Raw genomic sequence first — 25,232 nt, 5'->3', positions numbered from 1 at the left:
AAAGAAATGTGCCAAAGGTTTCAGTTGACTCAATCTGGTTCTCATGCTCCTTTAATAAATTGTTATTTTATAATTTATTTGTTTTTAATTTCTTCTTCGAGAATTTCATATGGTATATTTGCAATTCTCATCCACCAACTTCTCCTATACCTAAGACTCTTCTTGCAAATTCATATTCTTTCTCTCCCTTGCAACAAACAGACAAAAATAAAAAAAACTACAAAGATCAAAAATCCTGGAATCTGACTTGTGTTGGCCAACTACCCTATGCATAGGGACTGCTGGCCCTGTGTTGTGTGCTACTCCATGACACTTGATTAGACAAATGGGGTCGTCCCCCTCTGTAGGTATCATGTGTCAATATGATCTCGGCTAGAAATAATCCTAATAATAATTTTGTGTCCCCCTTCCCTCATTAATGCTGGGGTTTTGACTGGCTTTAGCTTCTTGTACAGGTCTTGTGCATGCTGTCACAGTAACTGTGAGGTCACATGTTCCTCGGCCCTGTTAGGGCTGGAAACCACTGCTTCCTGGATGTCATCAACAATCTCTGGCTCTTAGAGCTTAGAAAACCATCTGGCTCTTAGAAAACCATCTCCGTGTTCTGCATATATCCCTGAACCTTGAGGAAACAGCTGTGATAAAGACATCCCGTTTATGGCTGAGTGATCCAAAGTCTCTGTTTTCTTTATGTTACCCAATTGCTATTACCCTCTACTGCAAGAAGCTACTCTGATGGCAGCTGAACAGCACACTGATCTATGTGTATAGCAGTATGTTAATAGGAGACACATTCTTTCTATGATCATTTACCAGAATCACAGTGGTAGCTCTCATGACCTATTTATTCTCAGGTCACTGTGCTTAATGACAGGAGTAGGTACAGGATCTATCTCATGGAGTAGGCCTGTACTGGTGTGAATAAGAATGGCCCCCATAGGCTCCTGCAGCTGAATACTTACTTGCCAAGGACTGGCTCTATTTGCGGAAGAATAGGAGGTACATCCTGTTGGTGTATGTGTGGCCTTGTCAGGAAAAAAATGTGTCCCTGGGGATGGGGCTTTTGAAATTTCAAAAACTGAAGCTAGGTCCAGTGTCTTTCTCTTCCCGCTGCCTGCGGATCTGGATATAGAACTCCCAGCTACTTCTCCAGAGCCATGTCTGCTTGCTAACTGCTATGCTCCCCACTGTAATAATAAACTGAACTGTAAGCAAACCCCATTTAAATGTTGCTTTGCTCAGAGTATCTCTTCAGGGTAGTAGAACACAGACTGAGACAAGGCCTTAAATAGAACCCAAAAAGTGATGGATTAACCTGCAAGCATTGGTGTAAATGCTGCACCAAAGGATATATCTTAAAGGAAGTTGTCAGCATAGCTTCTAGGGCTTGTACTAGGGTGAAATTGATAATTATATTAAGGCCACATTCTAGAAGTATGAATACTGGCCACAGGAGGTAAAACTTCCATTTGAGAATGAGTTAGATTTCTCCATTTTCTAAGCCATATGGAGTATATGAAGTCTTACTGTCATTTATGGAGAGTAACCAATAGTATTGGCAGTAGCCTATAGTGTATGAGAACACTATGGCCAATAACTCAAGAAGATACTACCAAATCCTGGTACCTGGGGTTAAACAGGAATAATTATTTGTTTTTGAAACTGAGCAATTCATGTCTGTGATGTGTTCTCCTTGGCAGCCTTGCAACTCTTGGATATCCTTTACTTAATGCAGTTATCAAACTTAATTGCCGTGCTCAGTGTAAATAAAATAATTTTTTTTCAAAAATGGAATGGATGTCCCGTGATTATCACATGAGTTAAATTGAACCAGAGGAACTTCCACGGAAACACAGTCACAGGCAATGAGCGACCCAGTCGCTTGACGTTTGGGAAAATTGTTTTGTTCCTACAAGCTTCTTCTGTTGCTTGTGCTCAATCTGGTTCTGCAGCCAATTAGTCTGTGTCCTCCCCCTCCCACTAGATGCAAAAGTCAGTATTCCCCAGGAAAAAACAAAACAAAACAAAACAACAACAACAAAACAAAACAAACAAAAAAAACCCTCCCAGCTTCTTTACTTCTTTTCTGACCCAAAATGGTTCCAGATAAATTTTGTGGTTTCATGTATTGTCTCAAAGTTAGACCAGGTAATACAGCTCCCACACCATGTTTTTTTTTTCATGTTTAGAAGAGCCTCTGTTGAATAATTGCATTGAGTTTTAAACCTCTTTTCCTACAGATTTCATGTTTCAAATGAACAGACATTTTGCTAAACTTTTATTTCATTGTTATTCAAATAGAGATTTCTGTTACATTTCTGAGTATGCCAGTTTTTGTTTTTTTTTTTTTTTTTATCACCACTAGTTATATAATACCAGTAAGTGACATGAACGGCACCTTGAAACCATAATGTATATTAATTAAGTTCTTTACTTGTACAACATGCTGTTTGTCAGAAAGTTATAATGAAATTGCAGAAAGTGATTAAATGCTTGCAGTGACTACTTTTCAGTGAATTCTGTCACTCTAGTAAGAATCTTGCACTTATAAACAGTACGTAGATGTGTTTTATATTGCTGATATATTGAAAACAATCAAGTCTTCTGCATTTCACATAGACCTATTTAACTACTCAGATTAGGGATCAGTAAAGAGTATATAGTTTTAGGCATGTTGTAATTTGAATGCCACCTATCCAAATTAGAAAGAAGTCATGCATCTGAAATACAACTCCTATTATAATTTATGATATTTATAGAAAATAAAACTAACAAAGATAATAACTGTAATCCAGCATTCTTAGTGTTGATTCTAGTTATATCATGCTTCTTGAGCTTTCTGCTTGCATAGGAATGTAAATTTGGATATATATATATATATATATATATATATATATATCACTTTCTTCAATTAGGATAAATATCAAGAAAAACAATTCTGGGAACTCAAATGGCTTGCTACTGGAAAGTTAATTTTATTTCATGCTTATGAGGTTTCAATTGAATTATTTTTATCAACATCAAAATATCAATATCAAAATAATTTTAATGTCTACATCATAGTATTAGTACTCTCATTTTTCATTGTGACATTGCCATCACTAAATGGGGCACTCTGGGAAGTGCATTTCTTTTTTTTTTTCCTCATCCATGCAATGTCACACAGACAGGGGAGCTTGGACATCGCATTTGGGACCACATAGAAAAGAAAAAGGGTGAACTTTTCCCCTTGCTTTTTATTTTCCGGATGAAGAGATGCTGAGAAAGCATAGTAATCAATAAGCCTTGAAAAATTTGCAAGCTGGAGGAGCGGTACAGGTTTCCTCCCTGGTGTTTGTTGCTTGTTCACCCAAAGCTTTAGGTCTACCTCTTTATTGTAACTGGGGCCCTCTCCTCTTTTGGCTGAAGCACTTCAGTACCTTCCCACCCTACACAGATGTATATTTCCAACGCATTTACACCTGTACTATTGACTCTATTCTTATCACTTTCTTAGGGCCACCACAGCAAAATAGCACATACTAACTGGCTTAAAATAATGGATAAGGCTGTCTCACAACTTCTGCAGGCTAGAATTTCAATATTAATGATGTTCTGCCCCAGATCCTTCCCTATTCCATGAAATTCCCCATCCCTCCTTGTAATCTACAGCTGCTGGGAGTTCAACACAGCTTTATGTGTGGTGCCCTAACTCTGGGTTTCTCAAGTGTCTTCACATGGACATCTCTGTCTAGGAGTTCTTCTTCGTCTCTTCCCTTGTGCAGGTCCAAGGTGTCCCACAAATTACAAGATGCCAGCCATTTTGGATGACAGGCCTAACTTATTTTACTGTAACGTTATCTTAATTACATTTGCAACAACTTCATTTCTTTTGCACCATGTACATCAGAGTCTAAGAAGTTTAAAAGAGAACATCTTCATCACTAAGCTGGCATTATGGAAGGTTCTAAGACACATGTTAAATGGGAATGAAACCTGAGACCTCTGTAAGATGAACAAGTGCTATTAATTACTGAGATATAGCTCCAGCCCCAAAGCTTAATTATTACTTAAGGTGGGTACATATTATTCTCCAAACATACTATTCTCATTCATAATCTGACTATTGGTAACCTTCTACAGCTTTCATTCTTCATCTTCTCCATCTCCTCCTCCTTCTTCCTCTTCCTCCTTCTCCTTCTCCTTCTCCTCCTCCTTCTTGCTTTTATTTTTCTTTAACACATTTGTTGTAAGAAATTGATTCCTTTTCCAAGAGCACACTTATAACTCTCATGTATATCTACTTCTATCATATTCTATGTTCAATATTGAAATGCCTGTACCCTTGCTTGCATCTCTAGGTATGTGGCATATTCCTATTTTGTTTAATATTTCCTCTTGCATTTCCTCATAAGTGAAACATTCCCTTGCCTCTCTAACAGATACCTGTTTCAGTAAGTGTACAAAGCACACTGCCTGTCTTTGTGTCGGTAGCCTGGCTTCCCACTAAACTCTACCTCTTCGAAATCATGAACATGCCAAGCTGGCATTGGATGACCCTGGTAAAGTATTCAAGCAGTAGACAGTCAGTCAATTTTAAATAAAGAAAATAAGGTTATCCCCCCACATTTTTGGACATGGGAAGCCTGGCAGGTGGGTCTCAGAAGCAATGACATATTTGTACAATCAGGAGTTTGGCTGAGGGATCTCACAATATAAGATTTAGGAAAAGCATAGGAATCAGCAGTAGCATTGTGCAGTTTCCCTTGCTGTCATGTCTGTACCGTTACTGAAGGGATTTCTTCAATACTAATCTCCAGCAGAGACAACCTTGATTGGCTGAAATAGAGAAGATGATTCTATATAAACAATATGACACAATTACTGACTAGATTGTAAATTCTAAAATAAAGGTCCATGTTTTCTTCTGGGGGTCTTATTGCATTGTACATTTCTTTTCTCCTAAAAAAAAAAAAAAAGATCAGTTCTCCAAGTCATCATCTCCACAAAAGAGAGTTTAGAGATTCAAGATCCAATATTCAGAGATTAGAGGGTCATATGCTACTGGAGATGGGATCTGGAGCTTCCATCACTGGAGAAGAAGAGACTTCATTTCTCTGACTGTTTGCCAGAGAGCTAGTGTCTCAGAATCAGTCCTGGAATCAGGAGCTGACTTAAAAGAAAGGGAAATGCAAATAGTCAGATTCCCATATGCATAAAATCAGGATGAGTACTTTGCACAAAGGCTGTTACGGTAAAATAATATATGTAAAAAGGTATGGAAGCCTTGGGACAGAATGCTCTATAAATCAATAATAAATCATTATCATCATTAGGAAGGTATATGAATATATATTATGGATTTCTTCATACAACAAAGTAATTTTTCAAATGATTCCCAGTCTGGGTTTCAACAAATTTTCAGTACTTTTATATCATCCCATTCAGCACTCACTGACTCTGCCTTTTCCTTTTCACTGAGGAGAAATAAGAGAGATATAGATTCTGGGGTTCAATCATGGTGCTTGCCCATCTGTGAAGATGTCTTGAAGTATGCACACCTCTGGAGAAGAAGATTCTTGAACCAGCGTTTTCACTGAGTTGAATGACAGTGCAAACAATGGGCCTACAAGGCCATCAAGGTACAAAAAAAAAAATTGTCAAGCATCTACAAGTATGTGAGTGAAGAAGCTCCTATCAGGAGACAACAAACAGAACGGTTGTCTTACTGATAACAAGGAACCAGACAAGAAACAAAACAAAACAAAGTAAACACTTCATCCTCAAGGAAAAGCCAAGATAAGAGAGAGAAGAATGCTTGTCTGAGGACAGGAAAACAAATCTGCATGATCAGATCAGGGAAAGGACAGTGCAGAGTCGGGGTAGTCTCAAATGCTAAGGCTTTCCGAGTTATGGGAATGACTGTGGAGACTACTTTCAGCTGCAAACCCACAATGAAATGCTAACCTGAAATGTAAGTGAAAGCAGAACTGACTTCTCTTGTAGAAATTTCCCCTGGCTGGGAATAAACATCACAGTCAAATATCATGTCAGCATGTGACAATACAAGAATATCAAGGTAGCAGCAAAGATATGCACTCTGGCTTTAGAAGTGGGGACACATTACGAGAAAGTGACACTGTGATACACAACTTTCCGAATTTATTCTAAATGCCACATCCTTTTCACTCAGGAGGGATGAGTTACCACATCCTGGAAGGAGGGTGGGGCCCAAGGACTAGCTAGACATGTCATGCTTTGTCCTGTTGCAGAAGACAGAATTCAGATTTACTAAGGTATTTTCCAATTACTGATTTTCCAAAATCAGAAATTTTGTGTGTGATTCAATCCCAACATCAGTCCCACCAGGAAATAGTTCAACACTGTAAGCAATAGTAGGATGTAGATCCAGAGAACATACTCTGGTCCCAAGTTCACACAGCATGTTTGAACTCAATGCTATATTAGTTCTACAGGGTCCCATTGCTTTTGTCACCTCAGAAATCCTTCATGGACGAGGAGCCTAGGAGAAGCAGAATTGCCAGCCAAGCTTTTCCACAGAGGATTAATTGTCTAAGTATGTAGCTCACTGTAAAAGAACTTTAGGTGCTCAGAATTCTCGGCCCTAAAATAAAACAGAGTCTGATTCCTACCCAACCTGATTTTGTCTTTCAATTCATTATTTGTCTTGGGCTGCTGGACACAAATGTTAACGTGACTAATTGAGTCACTGGATTACTCAGTTGACAACAAAAATCTAATGTTCCTTTCTCACAAATATAGCTTTTAAGAAAAAGTTTTCTTATGAGAGAAACACATAATTGAGTTGCACATATGCAGTAACAAAGTCCTGATTAAAATGATCATTTTAATTTGCTTTCTATTAAAGAGAAACACAAAGGCTTTAGAAAAGGAGCTTTGGAGGTTGGGAGGGGCTGAGCTTCACTGTGGTTTATACTTTTGGTGGTGTCCTCATTTTGTGTGTGTGTGTGTGGGGAGGAGAGGCGCTGTTTACCTATATATAATATACTGATTTTCTTAGAGATATCCTGTGTTTCCCTTCTTGATCAATGGTAAAAGTGGAATTCTAAAGAAATGAAGCTTTTTCATATATAAGACATGATAAAAATTTAATTTTGCACCCACAATTTTATTTTGTTCCTTGGTGACTGAGCTGCCACACAAACATTTAACTTTCTAATTGTACGGTAGAAAGACAGAAGGACATGATGAGGATGCCAGTCCTTTTCATAAAGGGCTTATACAGTTACCATCTATAGTTTTACAACTATAGCATCCTCTCGAGTGGTAAGGTCTGAACAAATATTCAGCGCATTCATAAAATTGCGGTAAATCTCTGAGGAACAAAGATAGAAAAGAGATAAAAATGATCTTTCTCTTCCTATTTAAGGATTGCTTTTCTAAGGAAAGGAAGTACAGATATATCTCTTCAGCAATATTTTATTAATTCCATTTCTTCAGAAGGTAGAGAGGAAATCATACTCTATTGATCAGTGTAACCTGCCTTCCTCTTGTGATTCTGAGGAACAAAGTGTGATCCTAGCAGGGGACTTAAATAGCATATGTCAGAAATAGTACCTTCAGACTAAAATTGACTTTTTTTTTTTTTCAAAATATTTCAATTGTCACAGGTGTGGTAGGAGCAGAAGCTGCTTTCAGCCAAATGAGTTATTATTCGGGTGGTACCAACTAGATATTATTAATTCAAAGGTGATTTTCAAATATTTTTTGGTGACAAAAACGTGAGTTTTAGGTGTCTTACTCTGATGACAAAGAGGCAGAGCATTGCAGAAGATGTAGTTTTAAGTGTAACGAGAAGCTTATGAACATGTGGAGAGGCGACAGTTCGAGTAGGAGGCTGGCCTTCCAGGGAAACGTTTTACTCTTGAGTCCTGTCATTCCTACGGAGTCATACTTACAGCCATATCATTATGTCAGTTTTGAAAATTACAGGGTAGAAGGGGTAATGATAGGAATCATGTTCTGTAATTAGCTACATATTTCCAATGATGAGGAGCTTAGGAAATAAGATAATGTTTCAGAGGGAGAGTAAAGATGCTAGTGACAAATTACACACATGGGACAACACAGATTTGTCAAAGTGAGATTGTGTTTACGGATGGTTCATCACAACTGCTCTTTAGAGGCTCACAGGTTGATGCCTTGGTCTCAGTCTGGGGTGATGGTGGTAGGTGGGGATGAGGCCTACTAGAAAGAAATGAGTGCATTGCAAGAATGTTCGAATAAGGATTATTAGGGTTATGTACTTTGTTTTCTCTCTCTTTGGTTCTTGCTGCTATGAAGTGAGTAAGATGCCTACCTAGTGGATTCCTACCATGATGTACTATGTCACCAGAGGCCCAAAGCAACAGAACCAAATAGACTGAAAACTCTAAAACCATGAGCCAATGGAACATTTGACTAAAAATATGATGATTTCAATAATATGTCAGCTACATTGTTTATTAAAAAGTTGCAGGCCCAAAGAGACAAAGCAATTTGCAAAAGGGAGAGGAGGAAAGGATTCCATTGGTATTTCATGATGATGGAAGGTCAGTCAGGCACAAGAGAAAGTATCAGCTTCAGACTGATACTAGAAGCCCATACTCTTTAGTTTTAGCTGCCAACTTGATACTACCTAGAATCACTTCAAAAGGGAATCTCAAGAGAAGTTGACTATATCATGTTGACTTGTCTGTGAGAGACTATCTTGGTATTGGAATACAAGAAGAGCCATTCCAATAGGGAGGTACCATTTCCTAAGCAGGGCTCTAGACCATATACGAGTAGAATGTTAGCTGAGCAGCAGACAGCAAGAAGGAAGTATAGGTACATTTGACTCTTTCTGCTTTTGACTGGCTATGATGTCAACGCCTGTTTAAGTCCCTGCCTTAGTGGCCCTCCAATGATGGACTATAGCCAGGAATTACAATAAAGATAAACTCCTTTCTCACCACAGTTATATTTTTAAAAAAAGATTTGTTTTATTTATTTGCATGCAAGTGTGTCAATGTGACTGTATGCCATGTGAGTACAAGTATCATTGGAGTTCAGAGGTCTCTGTATCCTCTGGGGCTCGAGTTACTTACTGGTGGTTATGAACCACCGAACATGGGTACTAGAGAACTAATGCAGATCCTTCCGAAAGGTAGAAGCACTCTTTTCTACTGAGCATCTTCCTTGTGCACAAGCACTCTTAACTTCTGAGCTGTCTCCCCATCTATAGCCTGTGCTGCTTTTGTAGGGCATTTTGTCACAGTGACAGAAATATCACCAGAAAAAGGATGTTGCAATGCAACAAATGAGTCAGCGAAGACCTGAGAATCCCCTTGGCTTTTGTCAAGCTCAGAGGGAGATTCTTTGTCTTTCAAGAGCCCCAGCATGGGTGATTACTTTTTATTTATTAGATATTTTATTTATTTACCTTTTAAATGTTATCCCCTTCCCAGCTTTCCCCTCCAGGGTGATTACTTCTTGCAGAGCCTATAAGGTGTCAAAGAAAAGAATCCCAGAAGATGACAATCTTTTTCTTATCATAGGGTACTTCCTGTCTAATCACATGGAAAGCACACTGTTCTGTGACTTTTTGTTGTTGTTGTTGATATGACAAACATTCAGAATGAAACATCATGAACACAGGTTTATGTTAGCTCACAGTTCTGCAGTCTATCACAGTGTGGAACTCAAGGAAGCTGGGCTTGAATCAGATGTTCACCTCGCATTCAGTTGGAAAAGAGATCAGTTAATGTAGCCTAGTACATAGCTTGTTTTTACCAAGAAAACCATTCACGATCCCCTACCAGGGAATGGTAGAAACCACAACTGAGGTAAAATCTTCATAAATCAATTATCAAAATCAAGATAAATCTCCTCAAGAATACCCAGAAGCATTTCTTCTAGATAGTTCTAGGTTCTGTCAGGGTACAATTAATACCAGCCATCATATACCATTCTCACGGATATCTATGGGCTTGTCATGCTTTGATTTAGTTATGTATCAGCATCCACCAATATCTAGACATTTTATGGTAGTCTTTAAGATGAAACCTGGAAATCAAAGTAAAAACTAACCTGAAATAAATGAAGACAGAACATAGCAGGGTAAACAAAGAGACCGTTGCCACCTATTTTTGTGGTTATTAGCTAGTGTTTATTTCATGTCAGCTACTTGTCCTGTACTATTATAAATGCTTTTTGGCCTAGTTACACCAACTCAATGCATGTAAACATACTGTCATTACCATTTTATGGAAAAGTTTGCCATGGTCGTCCACATAAATGGAGAACAAGAGTTTATAATTAATAGGTTAGTTAAAATATGATTTTTTTTTTTTTTTTTTTTTTTTTTTTTTTTTTTTTTTGGTTTTTCGAGACAGGGTTTCTCTGTGTTGCCCTGGCTGTCCTGGAACTCACTCTGTAGACCAGGCTGGCCTCGAACTCAGAAATCCGCCTGCCTCTGCCTCCCATGTGCTGGGATTAAATGCGTGCACCACCACCGCCCGGCATAAAATATGATTTCTTAACCGTTGTAATTCGTTGCCTCTTTTAAAAATCTAATGTGGTATAAAGAGAACAACCAGAAAAAACTATTGCAAACTAAAATTGTAACAGTGAAAGTCAATTGTTTATAATAATAACATTAGTGGAAAAGGACATGGAACTTTTCTAGAACATAGGACAAAAAGTCAAAGGAATGAAATATAGAAAATATAATAAACAGGAGATTCATTATTAGAATAATTCATCTTCAGACAGAGAGAAGAGAGATACATGAAGAAGAAACACTTGTCCTTATACCAACACACAACTGTAGTCTTCACCCCTCATTTAGAAAACATCACTTTGGAACAGATGAAGACCATGCCCTATCACAGCTCACAGTTGTAGAGCCCATCTCAATGCATATAACTACAATACACGCCCACACCTAAGGATCAAGGAGCATTGAGGAAGATGGGGCAGAAAGACAGTAAGAGTCAGAGGATTGGGGACTATGCTGTGAGATTATGTCCCAAGCTACATACCTAACAATCTCACTGTCACGACCACCTACACATGAGCTAAACAGGAATGACATCAGTGCATATACCAAAGTATATAGGGAAAACAGTAGAAGACTGCAACCCTACACAGAAGCCTCTAGGCAACTGAGGAAAGCTGGGTTTTCCCAGGCAGGAGCACGCTAATTGTTTGTCCAATGCCAAAATATCTGCCCTGAAAACAACATGTCATTCACATTATACAGATTGAGCAGGCTATATTTAGGAGCATATTTATATTGTATAACTACTAGTCAAAAAGTGGCCGGGAATTTAAAGGAGAGTGGGAATGGGTACATGGGAGGGTTTGGAAGAAGAGGAGAGGAGGAAGAAATGTTGTAATTACATCATAATCTAAAGAATTAATATGAAAGAACATTTAAGAAAACAAATATGTAAGGAAAGAAGAAGAATCATAATAAAATATGGAGCCATGGAATGGAGAAGTATTTTGAGAAAGGGGGCAGACAGGCCAGAGAGAAGAGTTGAGGAGATGACCCAGGAAACACACTGGTAAATCTCCACAACTCTAGAAGCTACAAGACAGGTAAGCATATCTACATTCTGAGAGAAAAATCACAGGTACAAATTCTACACAATGTAAAAACTGGGCTTCAGTGTAAAGGATCTGAAGGAATTGCATCTTTTCGTACATTATAGACATATGGTTCTGAAAATGACTGAAGCAATTTCCCTGAGAGTTAAATCTATCTTAAGGAAGAAAAATGCAACCATAGACTGGGGAATCTAATGTGAGCATCTGGCTATTAGATTTCACATGCCCTATTTCTAATTTTAAATGTTCACATCCAAATCTTGCTAGTCATACTTTGATCGTGAACTTCCTGGCCTACAGGATTGTGAGAAGTCAAATTTTATTGTTTAGAAACAGTTCATGGCATTTGGTACAGCAGTTGGTGTGGCCTAAGATATCTGGGGAGTTCTATTACCTATCAGTGAAACTGATGTTGTCCTGAGGTCCATTCTAGTTTTTCTTGATATGTTCCAATTTCTGTCTGTAAAATAGCTTGGTATTTCATTAGTCATGAGTCTTAATTTCCAAATTTTACTTGCCTTAACATTATGTCCAAATAATGATCATACTCATTTTCATACTTCTAAAAGATTGTCTGCTTTATAATTTTAAATGCTATTTTTAGTTCAGTAAAGTTGAAAATGCTTATATCCAATGAGTTAAACCATAAGTTCCTTCTTTACTTCCCCCAAGACTTCACTCCTCAGTTCTTTTCTGATCCCTGCAACATTAAAATTTTTCTAAAAATATGCTGTTTGCATATGATTTTCTAAATGATAGGTATATTTTTTATTTATGTATTAGAAAATATCTACTAATTCTTGTTTTTGTCCTTGAAGACTGTATGTTGCTGTCTTTCTCCAGATCTCACATTTATTTACTTATAAAATTATGTAAACAATAATGTTTATGGCTGAATCAAATAGTGTTTCATGCTTTAAATTTTCTTAGTTGTCCAGTTTTACAATCACTGGCTCTCTTCTAATATGTCTATTTTCTTTCACATAAATTGTTATGATTTCAACAGAGATACTCTGTAAAACATCCGCTTCTGTCCCCACTTCCCTCATCCACCTCTTATAAAGTAGTCTTTCTTCTGTTTTCAAGTCATTTTATTTTAAGGTTTTTTTTTGTGTGTTTATTAATCGAAGTTTAATTTGTTTACATTTCAAATGATATTCCCCCTTCCTCCACAACCTCCCATCTCATCCATCCTTTCCTCCTTCCCCTTTTCCTTTATGAGTGTGCTCCTCCACTCACCACTCCCCCAAGTCTCACATCACCACTCTAGCATCAAACCACTAACCAAGGAGTGTTCATGGAGGGACCCATGGTTCCAGATACATATGTAGCATAGAATGGCCTTATCTGACATCAATGAGAGGGGAGGTCCTTGGTCATTTTAAATTTTAGACATTTACCTCTCTGATCCTACATATTGTGTATAATATTGTGTATAATATTGTATAATAATAACAGTTTGTCCTTCAGTTCCATCTATTTTCCTGGATGATGAATGAGTTTCATTCTTCTTTAGGACATATATTTTGTTGTTGCTTTGAAGAAATCTTCATATTGCTTTTCATAGTAGCTGTTCAGATCTATGTTCACAAAACTAGTATATAAAGGTCCCTCTCCACATCTCTGTTGATGATTTTAAAATATAAATTCTGGAGTTCTAAAAATTACAGGCATTTGGAATACAGCACTGGATAACTTCAAACCTGAAAGGATTTTTACAAAGTATAGAGAAGACTAGAAAGTATTCTTACTACATTACGCCAATCTGTTTTGGCATAAAATTAGAGAAGATGATTATGATATAATTAAAGTTAGCACTTAGTGATAACATTACGGCAAAGGAATTTGAATTGAAAGATAGCTTTGTCATCAATGTTTTTTACACATTCTTGAATTGATTTTCTCTACAACTACCTCAAGCTGCTCGGCATTGTCCTCCCAGACCACACTAACCATTCCTGACCCCAACTACCCCATAAATCACAACAATTCCGTGCCAGGCTCTCTTAGTGTGCCAAGACACAATTATGACATAGAGTGATGGTTATGAGCAGAGTTTTTGGATTGAATCCTGACTTCAGCACTTCAAAGATGATCTCATTAGAATGAGCCCAAGAGAATTTGTAAAGAGTGCACAGAAAATACAAACAACTCACATATCTTACTTTATGACATATAATAAGCACTTAAAATCATAATCACTTCATAAATGTTATTAAGTTTGAGGATGAGAGTCATTCATGAATATTATAATTTTTAATCACACATGAATAAAGTTTATCTTTGTTGTGGGAGCCTCTATAACATCTTTATATGATTTAAAATTACACAGCAAGTATGTATTTTTAATTTATTAAAGTAATCAGAGAGATTTATATCCATGCATTAATTTTATCAGCTCTCCTAATTTATTCAGTTCCTTTTAAGCCTATCCTCTCTTTCTGCTTTCCTTCTTTTCCTTACCATCCTTCTTAAGCGTATTCCGTGGATACATGGGAACTAAGAATTTATATCCCTTTCAAGTGAGTTTCAGCCTGTGTGATTCACTGAGCACTAAACCCATTCTGCTTTCTTTCTTTATTCTGCAACCAACATCATAGTATCTTGTACTGCATCTTCTCTTTAGAAATTTAAAAATGAGATATAAGTTTGCAGGGCCAGGCTGTCTTCAAGAAGATTTTGCAAATATCCAAAGTCACTTGGCACATCTATGTTTCATCTCCCAGAAATACTTTGAGGGCAAGAGTGAACCTCTTTTTCAGACAGACAGACAGACAGACAGACAGACAGACAGACAGACAGAGAATAACAGAAAGACAGACAATCACACACACAAACATAAGGATGCATTTAATGAAATTCACTTCATGGTAAAAAAAACCCAAAAGTTTATAAAGAAATAACCGTGAAAAGTGGATTTCCAAATGAAATTGCTGTCTTCCCTGCAGACAATTTTAACTCCCTGAGGAGCCTGTTCAATTTTTAATGGAGCCTAAAGTAAGGACAAAGGATAGAAGTTAAATAGAGTTGTTGTTTATTGATATCCAGCTAGAACACGTATATGCATACATCTCAACATGCTGTACTTTGGGGGCAGACAATGGAGTTGTCAGGAAAATTAATTATTAGCCTTTGCTTTTTTTAAAAGTCTGTCAACTTGAATGGTCAGTACCATGAGCTCCCTTGTTGAGAACCACACTACCCCACGCTTGGGGGCCAAAATGTCGGGGACCGCTCTATCAATGTTGGAGCCACTGCCAAAAGCCTTGGGGGCTAAATTGTTAGAGCCTAAACTGTCCCAAGCTGCTCCGGTCCACGGGTCGGGGTTCAGCAACAGAGAGAGTGAGGACAAATGCGAAGAATGGAGACCAGACAGAGTGTGATTCAATCCCGTTTATTCTTCAGTCTCTCTTCTTCTCTCCAAATCCCTAGTTCCAAGTCCCTTGGTCCAAGTACCAAGAAGTCTCAGGTCCTAATTCCTAGTTCCAGCTGTAATAAGTCTCAAGTCTTAATTCTAGTTCCAGCTGTAATAAGTCTCAAGTCCTAATTCCTAATTCCAAGTTGCTAGTCTCTTTCCCAGTTTCAAGTTACAAGTCTCAAGTGTCTAGTTCCTAGTTGCTTTCTTCTGTCTGCCTCTCACCTTTTATATGTCTCACTTCTAAGTCACGCCTTTAAGTCATGCCTTTTAATCACGCCCTTAAGTCTTATCTCTAAGTCACACCTTTAAGTCTCACACACCCAAGGGAAGATTCTGGGTATCTAAAACAAGATGTATCAGAGTGTGCTCAGCTGTTGTAGGCTGTTGTAAACAAGTCTCTTGTCAGGGTATATGGCTCAAGATGGCTACAAGGATGATACGGCCCTCTGTCAGCTCCCCACACTCCCTGTTATTTATTTTTACAAGGCGAAACTGATCAAGGTTCTACTCTAATATTCCAGACTATTTAGGAGAAGTGAGACTATTTGTGCATTTATAAGAAATATGTCACAGATCTCAGGTAAGACAGGGTATCTTAGGAGAGATTAATGGAAAAGATTTTAATTTCAAATGTTAGGTTTGAAATGACTCCACAAAGTCTAGAAGATAGAATTAGTAAGTAGGGACTCCAGAGAATGGGTAAATGACAAACTAGAGCAAGGAAAACCATGAACTCCACAAGCAGGTTGCTGTGGTAGCTCAGTGTCTAAACTTTCTCTAGATTATAGATAAGCTGGAATTTAACACCTCTGTCCAGACTACTTTCTGTAAGTTTCCCTTCACAGCAAGGAGAAAAGGGAGCCTGGTCTGAGGGGTCAAAGAGAAAAAGGACCTATCAAATCAAGCTGCTTTATGGTTGACTCCTCTTATTCTTGCAAGACATTGAATTTTGTAGATTTGTTTGTTTGTTTTGTTTATTTGCTTTTAAACACATCATATTTTCTGTGAATAAGTGTTCTTATTTGGTAGCCACAGCTGAACCCTTGGTCCTCTGAACACAGTTGCTTTCCAGATGTCAGGAGTCAAATAACTGTAGGTATTGGAGATAGGTACTGACATGACCACTGTAGGAGCCAATAGTGACAAAGTTTGCCTTGAACCTGATTCACTGGCCAGTCTGAGCCTGCTTCTTTGCTGGCATGTGTTTTAGAACTTTACCCTTTAAGGATGCTCCCAGGAAAAAGCCAATAATTTCTGATTCTGTAATGAGCAGGCAAATCAAGCAGTCCTCTTCCAGAAACTAGATCTTCATGTCCTTGATCAGGCAGCTTAGCTTGGTGAATGGGATGTACTTCTTGTCTTTAGCTTTACCTCCACAAGCCCCACGGAATCAATAGTCACCACTCCTGAAGAAGCCTTCTAAGCCCAGCTCAGGTTCCCTGTGCCCTTCTGAGGTACCAGCATTATCATCTGCCATTTGGTGTTTGAATTCTGCAGATTTTAGTGGAATAGTCTCTTTTTTTTTTGTGCTAATCTATTGTACACCAAATGTTCAGAAATGGAGTACATGGTGACAGCCTGATTTTGCTTATTTTAACATTCTTAGAAGACTTCCTTGTGGCCCTGCTCTAGTAGCAAGCACTAGAGGCACAGTCAGCAATGAGTTAGGTTGTTTCTAACACTGGTCTCAGACACAGTTGTCTCATAAAATTGTAGGAGGGTATAATTGTATATGACCAAGCATATGGGTTTGAAAAGGGCACCACTATTAAGGCCATGTGGTGTGTCTAGACCCATTCCAACGAATTTGATTTCAAAAACATCCATTGAACAAAAAATGCAAACAATAGCCAACAAGACACTTCTATTCAATTTTATTCTTTACTTTGTAACAGTAAAGGCAGTGATGCCAATGGACTCCTCAGCTAATCAATATCTTCAGATCACATCCCATCCATCAGACAGAAATTTCCCATGGTAACTACTTTTCTGCCACTTATAATTTGACTTTGATGGTGACTGAATAAATGCCTGGTGGATCAATGAAACAGATTGTGTAAATAGCACTCTAATTTTTTTTAGAATATGTACCCCACTGTCTCACTTCATTGAAATTTCTTGACAATCTTGACTCACTGTCCATGATACAAATAGGAAGTGGTTGTGGACACCATTTCCCATCCTGTGCGTGTTATAAAATCATTGAGGTAGCATGTGAAGGTAAACTACCAAGAGGACAGTTTTGCAATTTCCTTCTTTTGCACATATCTGAAGCAACATGTGGCTGACTCCAACCATGACTAACAGTAGGTATGTTCACTGTTGATCCTCACCTCTGTCTTGTTTTAGAATTGATTTCTGAACTGGACCATTTGGGGTCACTCATTAAATATCTGAACTGTAGACTTCCCTAAGATACAAGTAGGTTAATGGAAGCATTTGTTATGTGATGTCTTCTAAACAGCAAGGATTTCAACACGGTTATATTGTAATAAGATCATACATCATATTTTTTAATTGTCAGAGAACAATTTTCCCAAGTGAATGAAAGACTGGAATCACATCTTTTAAATATATATATATATATATATATATATATATATATATATATATGTGTGTGTGTGTGTGTGTGTGTGTGTGTGTGTGTGTGTGTGTGTGTGGTGTGTGTGTGTGTGTGTGTTTAAACAAAATATTAACTTTATTTACAATTTAAAAACACCTTATGGTTTAGAACTTGTCAAATGCCTAGAAATATAAAAGATGTTTATGTGTAAATCTTAAGCACAATAATTTTTACTATAAACATCATCTTACTTATACCCTGATAATTTCAAATGTGCATAAAATTAATCTTGATTTACATATACACTTGAGTCCCCTTCTCACTTCATCTGAGGTCCTGAACCCCTCCCTCCTCTATGTCTTTTCATCCTTTGTAGAGTAGTAGGTCTTCTCTTGGTCCATGACCTCTCCAGCCACAGGCCCTTGGTTTTGTTTACAGCACCATGCATGGATTTACTTCTGTTGATTGGGCCATAAATCCAGTGAGATACCTGTTGATCAAGCCCAAGAGAACTGTGCTGCTATTGTACCACTGGCCTTATTTTTCTAAGCAACTAATTATCGGGATTTTACACAAATATCTTCTGACACTATGAGAGCTACTCCTCAGACAAGGTTTCCAGGTCTGCTCCTGCTTAATTCGTCTTGGCCTTGTGTCTGGAGTGTGTGGTATTGTCAACAATATGTATTATACTCACATTCCGGGAAGAAATCAAGGACAATGGTAATAGTGTCTATTGTTTTGTTTGTCTCTTGGAGTTACTCTCACTACCAATTAAAAAGTAAAAGGGTGCTTTCCTATGACTGGCATGGAGGTTTAAGTTAGGGAGTCTATGACTATTTAGATGAACAACATTACTATCACATGTTGATTAACTCCATTTAAACTATACACACACACACACACACACACACACACAAATGTGGGTACCAGCGATTTGAATATTCACTATTTTAGTTGTAGTTATAAAAATGCAAACTATAAAAATTCTCCAAATATAACTATTTGATATTTTATATTCATTTATTATCTACAAATATTTTTTTATATAAAACTATTCTTAAATGATGGTGCATAAGGGCGGCCTATATTTGCATTAGCTTGTATTCTTAGTGAAACTCCTATAGGAACTATCATTGTCATCCTTCTCATTGAATTGATCAAATTCCACTACTGAATTAAAGTCTAACCATTAGACAAAGAGATGGGAGAGTACAAGGAGCACAAACGTTTCAGATAAGTAAATATTTTTTATGTGCATTTATGTTTTGCCTGCCTATATATTTCAATGAGGCTATTAGATCCCCTGGAACTGGAGTTACAGACAGTTGTGAGCTAACATATGGTGCTGGGAATTGAACCCAGGTTCTCTGGAAGAGCAGCCAGTTCTGTTAACCACTGAGCCATATCTCCAGTCCTAGAAAATAATTTTTTATAACTTTCAATTTCTTAAATGACGGAATCATTTATTTCCTTGGGTTAACTGAGAGCCACTCAGAAAGTTTCCAGAAAGCCACACTGCTAAGGGAATTACCAAGCCTCTGGATTTTCAGGTCTTCTGGTGTTATTCCCCTGTCAGTGTTCTGAAAATGCCAACCTCTTAGTTCTCAAAATAACCCTTTGGCCAATAACTTCAAGAGTTTATTAACTCCAATCCTCGTAAGTAGTTTACCCAGTTCTACTGTAGTGCATAAAATACCTTTTTATTCGTGTTAGTAAGAGGTTTATCGCATAGAGATTGAGTACCCACTACATTCAATAGCACAGAGTGGGTACTCAATTCCGGATTTCTTAAGTGAGTTAGTCAATTTCATCTGGGACTCCAGAAGTAAGGCAGAGAGATAGGAGGGAAACCCAGAAAGGGGAGGGGCAGAGCCTGGTATCTAGAGACGCACTTCCTGAGAATACGGTGTTACTGCTTTTAATATGAGGAGTTTATGAGCAGAAAGTATTATTTTTCTTGAAGCAGCCCATTTAACCAGAGCCAGCATTTGAAACATTCTACACAAGCTCATCTGATAAGGTCTCATTTTTCAAGAAAGTATTGAGCATCTTTTACTTCTGGATATCTGGATTTGGCCTTTAGTAAAATCTTTAAGACATATTAGGGCTATTCTAGGTCCACTTAGTAGACACTGGATGCCTTGTCTGAGGGGAGGACTGATTAGACAGTGACATTATCCTCCAACCAGGAATTATCAGAATACAGCATACATATACCATGTAGCAGGAAGTGGTTCTTTTATTAATTAGGGGTTTATAACAACAATATGCTTGCTTTTTAAATGTCACTGATGCCCAGTCATTAATTTCTGGAGTTAGAAGCCTATTACAGTTAGGTAGTTTTAATCTATACTCTACTATGGTAGCTTTAGGGAGAACTAATATTTAACTCAAATAGCTCTTCATGTAGAAATATACAATTATGTATTTAGAAAGATACAGACATATGTCACATTTAAAAATTAGGCAATAAAATTGAAAGGTAGGTTTGGAAAATTTGGAAGAAAGGGAAAAGGTGGAAGTGATGTTAGTATATTATAACCTCCAAGAATAAAATATTATAGAAATATAAAATGGAATTCTTTAAGTAGTCTCAAATTTTTAATAATAAAAATCCACAATATTCTGTTTGATTTCATTTATTGGTTCAGATATTTTCCTCTTGTGCCATCTTATTTAAGGTGTTAAATTTTTTTACATAAACCAAGAGAATAAGTTTTGTTTTTCAAATCATTACACTCTTAGTAATTACTGTAGCCATGTCAAAAGTGTAAGATAGAAATTCTGTCATAGAATACAGTACTGAGAATACAGTACAGAGTTACCAAATAATTACGGTAAGGAAGGAGAGAGGAAAAAAAAAAAAAAAAAAGAAAAGAAACCTTCACCCAAGCAGACACTGAAGTCACATCCTGACCAGAGGAGGAAGTGTCACATCAGACACTTCCTCAGTGCTATCAGATGCTGTGTATCACGGACAGCAACTGTGCCTGCTCTCAGTTGTCTCTGTAACAGCAGAAACTGTACTCACCAGAGGTGGTCTGTATTCAAAATGATAAAGAGAAAGCCATCCAATGCCTCAGAGAAAGAGAAACACCAAAAGCCGAAGGTAAGTTTATTTTCTAACAGAGTAAAACAAACCAAAACATTTTACTAGAAAGCAACACATACTGGAAAATGTATAACACAGATACACACACACAAACACAAACACACCATATACATACCTCTCACACATATACACATCTGCATGTATACACACATACACAAACTCATTCAAGCACACAACGCAAACACATTCAAACATACACACACAGTGACACACATCCTACACACAACATACCATGCATACACACAAACACACACACACACACACACACACACACACACACACACACACAAAACCTTCACTATCACCCTACTACTTACATGACATTTAATCTGTCACTTCTAAATTAATTTAAGTAGAGGACTGAGTGCATCAAAATACATATGGAAGAATTTGCATACTGATGGGCAATTATGGTCTTTAAAATTGTGTATTAGATTCAACCCTTTATGTTGGTAGCTAAGATAGAGTTAAGATAATTTTATGGAACTCTGTTTGGTGGCCTCTGCTTAACCATTAATATCATGCATATTTTTCATTCCTTGGTTGTTCAATGTCTTACCAGTGTGCTGAAGGATTATTTTATCTGTTAAATTATAGACATTTAAAAATACATAACAGTAAGAAGATTGTAAAAATGAAGACATTTTAGGTTAGTTTTTAATTCATTTTTTAATTTCAATGGTAAGCTATGATATCTCGTTGTAGACATGCATTTTTACATTGTCACTGGAAAGAGAATTGTGTCCTATTTTAAGAAGACACAAAATTTATAAATTAGTAAATTTGATAAGCCAGTCTTACGTAGTATATTCTTTTATTCTCTCTTTTGATAACAATTGCCATAATAATAAGATAGGAAAAGCCAAGTTTACATTTTTTTATAGAACTCTAAACTGGTTTTACTAGTAATGTTAATTTCTTTAGTATGAAATTATGATGTCAGAAAATTTATGCCCTATTTATATATTGCTAAGGTTTCTCAAATACATTCAATCTTTTTGTTTGTGAGATAAATATTAGTTGACTCTTTGTTTTTAAGGAGTTCATACTTTATTACCAGCTTTTATTTTTCACTGGGAGAGGAATAGTTTGGGGATTGATTTTCATTTTGAACTCAGGTGGCGTGGAACATCCTCAAAGATTGAAAACCTTCTCCAAAAGATCTAAAGTAAAATGACGATAAATTATTTCCAAGTATAGGAAACTAAAACTAGATGATTTTCAATATTATTTTTTCTAATACAAAAATTCAACAAAAGTTAGACAAGCATCTTATAAACACATGGTACAAAAATATATTGCACTTTCTATCTTTTTACAACTAAAATAAAAATTCATAGCAACATATCCCAAAATATACAAAAAAGATTTTTCAAAGTATCATTTATATTTCTTAATATGATTATATTTGGTTGCTAGCCTAGCCTTTAACAGCTGAGCCGTATCTCCAGTCCCATATGATTATTTTTTATGTAAAATATCCCTGATTAAATGAAAATATTCAGCAGACTACAGATTTGGGAGATATTACAAAAATTAAGATAGAACAATAGCTTTCCTCAAAATGTTTCAAAAATGACATTTGATGACTTCATAAGGACTGTATCGCACAGTATGTTATCAGTATATCATTTCACTAAACTGTTTTCAAAATGATTTTTCATTATTTGCAATGGTCTTAATCACAGTAGTTACTAGAGTACATATGAACTACTGGGCATCTTATTGATATCTGCATATATAAAATAAAAACACAGTTGTTGCACCTGAGAATAAAATATATCACAAGAAATAGTCACACTGCAGACACATATGGATTTAATTTTTTGTTGTGAAACTAATAATTCTCCAATTGCTATAATCATGTCTTAGAAACAACTCCTATTAATTTAAATTTATTTTTTAATAGAAAACTTTTGAATATTCCATGAATAAAGGGTATAATCCATAGGGAATGGTAAGAACACATTCTATTCTGATCCTTACACAGATGGCTCATTGAAGGAGTACAAATTGTGAGATTTGTCTAGAAAGACACAATAGTGCTACCAAGAAACTGCCCTGAAATACAGGATGTTACTGTTTCTACTGATTATCTATCAGATGATATTTTCCATATCCTGACCCACAGGCATTCATTCTTTGTGCTGTGCTCTCACAAGTATGGAGGGAATTTCCTTGGTTTTATTGCGACTCATCATATGCCACATTTTAAAACTATAAATTAAGGGTTTTGGATATAGCTGCATGTCTCCTCTGTCCGTAGGATTAATCCTCTTGCACCACACACAGGAGAAACCTGTTATATCTAATATTACTTTAAATAAAAACTAATGAACTTTTTTGTTTAAATAGAATACCAGTGTGTACTAAATTATAGGGGAGTAAGAAGTTCTGGGATGCTATTGAATAGTAAGATGACTATATGTAATTCAAATTATCATCTTCTAATGAAATAATAAGTTGAAAGTGAGAGTACAGCTCAGTCTATAAAACGTTTTCCATGCAAGGATGATGACCTGCAGTTTTTCATCAGAACCTCTGTAAAAAATAGTGTGTTGTTATGTGCCTCTTAACCCAACACTGGGAAGGACGATCCAGTCATAGACCTGAAGCATGATGGCCTGCTAGCCTAGCCTAGCCAGCAAGAATCAGCTAATGAGAACCACTGTTTTAAAGACCAAGGCAGACAGAGCCTGAGAAGGAATAACAGCTGAAATTGTCCAGTGGCCTTCACACACACATGTACATACATGTACAGACATCTGTACACTCACATTTGCACAAGTATTACATGTACATATACATGAATACACACACAAAGAAATAACTTGATAAATGTTTGAGAAGGGAAGAGACATGTTTGATTTAAACATTTATGGACTTTACACATGTATTAAAGTTTACATGGTAGCCAGATATATGTACAATCTGAACAATTCTTATTTTCATATATAATAGCTAAAAATAAAGTTACAACATTAGACTTTGCTATTTGTATTTTCTAATAGGTTCTATAGTTGTGATGTTAAAAATATTTATAAATCTAATAGGAGGTAATAGATTTTAGAGAATACTACATACAAAATAATATATTATTTTCTTGTATGTATAGTACTCATCAATAAACATAAGTTAAACTTTAAAATCAAACTACAGTTTTGCCACATCTTATTTTATCATTTGTGATGTACTTTTTTTGTGTGTTTCTGTTTCTCTATTTTGCTAAAGATTATTTTATCCAAGTAGCTCATACATAGGAAGAATGCCACTCAAGTATGTTCTTAAACATTAAAAGCAAAGACCGAGAAACACAAACCAAAGTTCTTCCATGTTTGGGCACCCCCAAATATCTGAAGACATTATTATAAAATAGGTAACTGGATATACTTAAAGGTTACTAACTTCTTACAAGTTTAGCATGGCCCCGAGCTCCGTCTGGCATATTGATAATTTCCAATTAAAAATGAAACTCAATGAGTAGTGGCTAAAAAATCTACATTTAGATTAGCTAAAAATAACCTTGCCTTATACACCATACTTTCCTTTTGAGGTTTTTTTTTTTTTTTTTTTTTCTGTTTTAGCACTAGCGCTCAGTGCTGACAGTGACTTTCGAGATGTGTAAGCATATTCCACATGTAGACTCCATCAGCTTTCCTCTATACTGCTTGTATGATCTATAAACGCTCCAAGGATTATAGTTTTTCTTGTGTTTATCTGACATGTTTATTTTCGATGCCTGTGTTTATTATCAATTTATTATGTAACCGCTGCTCTACTCAGATTTTCTATACTATTTAATTCTTGTTCTAACTCCATGAGAGATCAAGTCTTATCTAGCCTCATAAGTGGAAGGTCAAAAGCACACTAAAGATTACACACATATGAAAAAAAAAAAAAAAAAAAAAAAAAAAAAAAAAAAAAAAAAAAAAAAAAAAAAAAAAAAAAAACAGCTACCTTAACCAGAGATACATAGATGAAAAAAATGTGTCATATAAAAACACATGCCAATCTCCAATGTTAAAATCCTGGATGTCTTACTGACACTGTGACAGTACCGACATTGTCTGTCTTAAATGCCAGATGAATGTTAAAGACACCAACAAAACCCCATCTTTAGAAAGCGTAGTACTTGGGAAAGGAATTTAGGGTCTTTCTCCCCTTCCAACTATAATCAGAAATTTTATCATGAAAAATCTCCAGGTACTACATCTGTCAATTTTTCAGCATTTAGAATTGTGTACATTTTTTCTTAATTGCAAAATGGTTTTATAAAATTATTATCCAGTGCCAAAATTTAGGCACTCTATTTCTCTTCTTTGCTTAGCTTTTCAACATAGTAAGCTCTCAAAAGTTTCGTGGAAGATTACAGTTTCCTGAGTCTGTTAAGTATGATTTTTGGGACTATGATTTTTGAAAGCAGATTGTGCGTGTGTTTAAATCCATCTCTGATTCATTTTTGTGTGTTAAAGAACAACTCCAATATGCCCAAGGTTTTGCAAGCTCCATAGAAAGCTTATTGTTCTCTCGTGGTCAACCTT

The 25,232-nt window shown here is 36.4% G+C and overlaps 1 protein-coding gene across 4 annotated transcripts in view; it reads left to right on the top strand.

Annotated features, from left to right (window-relative positions):
* The window catches only part of Samsn1 (SAM domain, SH3 domain and nuclear localization signals 1), a 141,923-nt gene that overhangs the window by 74,853 nt on the left and 41,838 nt on the right, over nt 1–25,232 (top strand). The window contains exon 1 of one of the 4 annotated variants that reach the window (XM_076943089.1): nt 20,528–20,688. The exons of the other annotated variants lie outside the window; for them this stretch is intronic. Coding sequence (XP_076799204.1) covers nt 20,632–20,688 — 57 coding nt within the window. The 5' untranslated portion in view covers nt 20,528–20,631. Of the gene's footprint in view, nt 1–20,527; nt 20,689–25,232 lie in introns of those variants that run through there. 4 annotated transcript variants of the gene reach the window in all.

This window comes from Arvicanthis niloticus, chromosome 12 (genome assembly GCF_011762505.2).
Source record: "Arvicanthis niloticus isolate mArvNil1 chromosome 12, mArvNil1.pat.X, whole genome shotgun sequence".
Taxonomy (NCBI): Eukaryota; Metazoa; Chordata; class Mammalia; order Rodentia; family Muridae; genus Arvicanthis; species Arvicanthis niloticus.
This window is presented reverse-complemented; position numbering and strand designations above follow the sequence as displayed.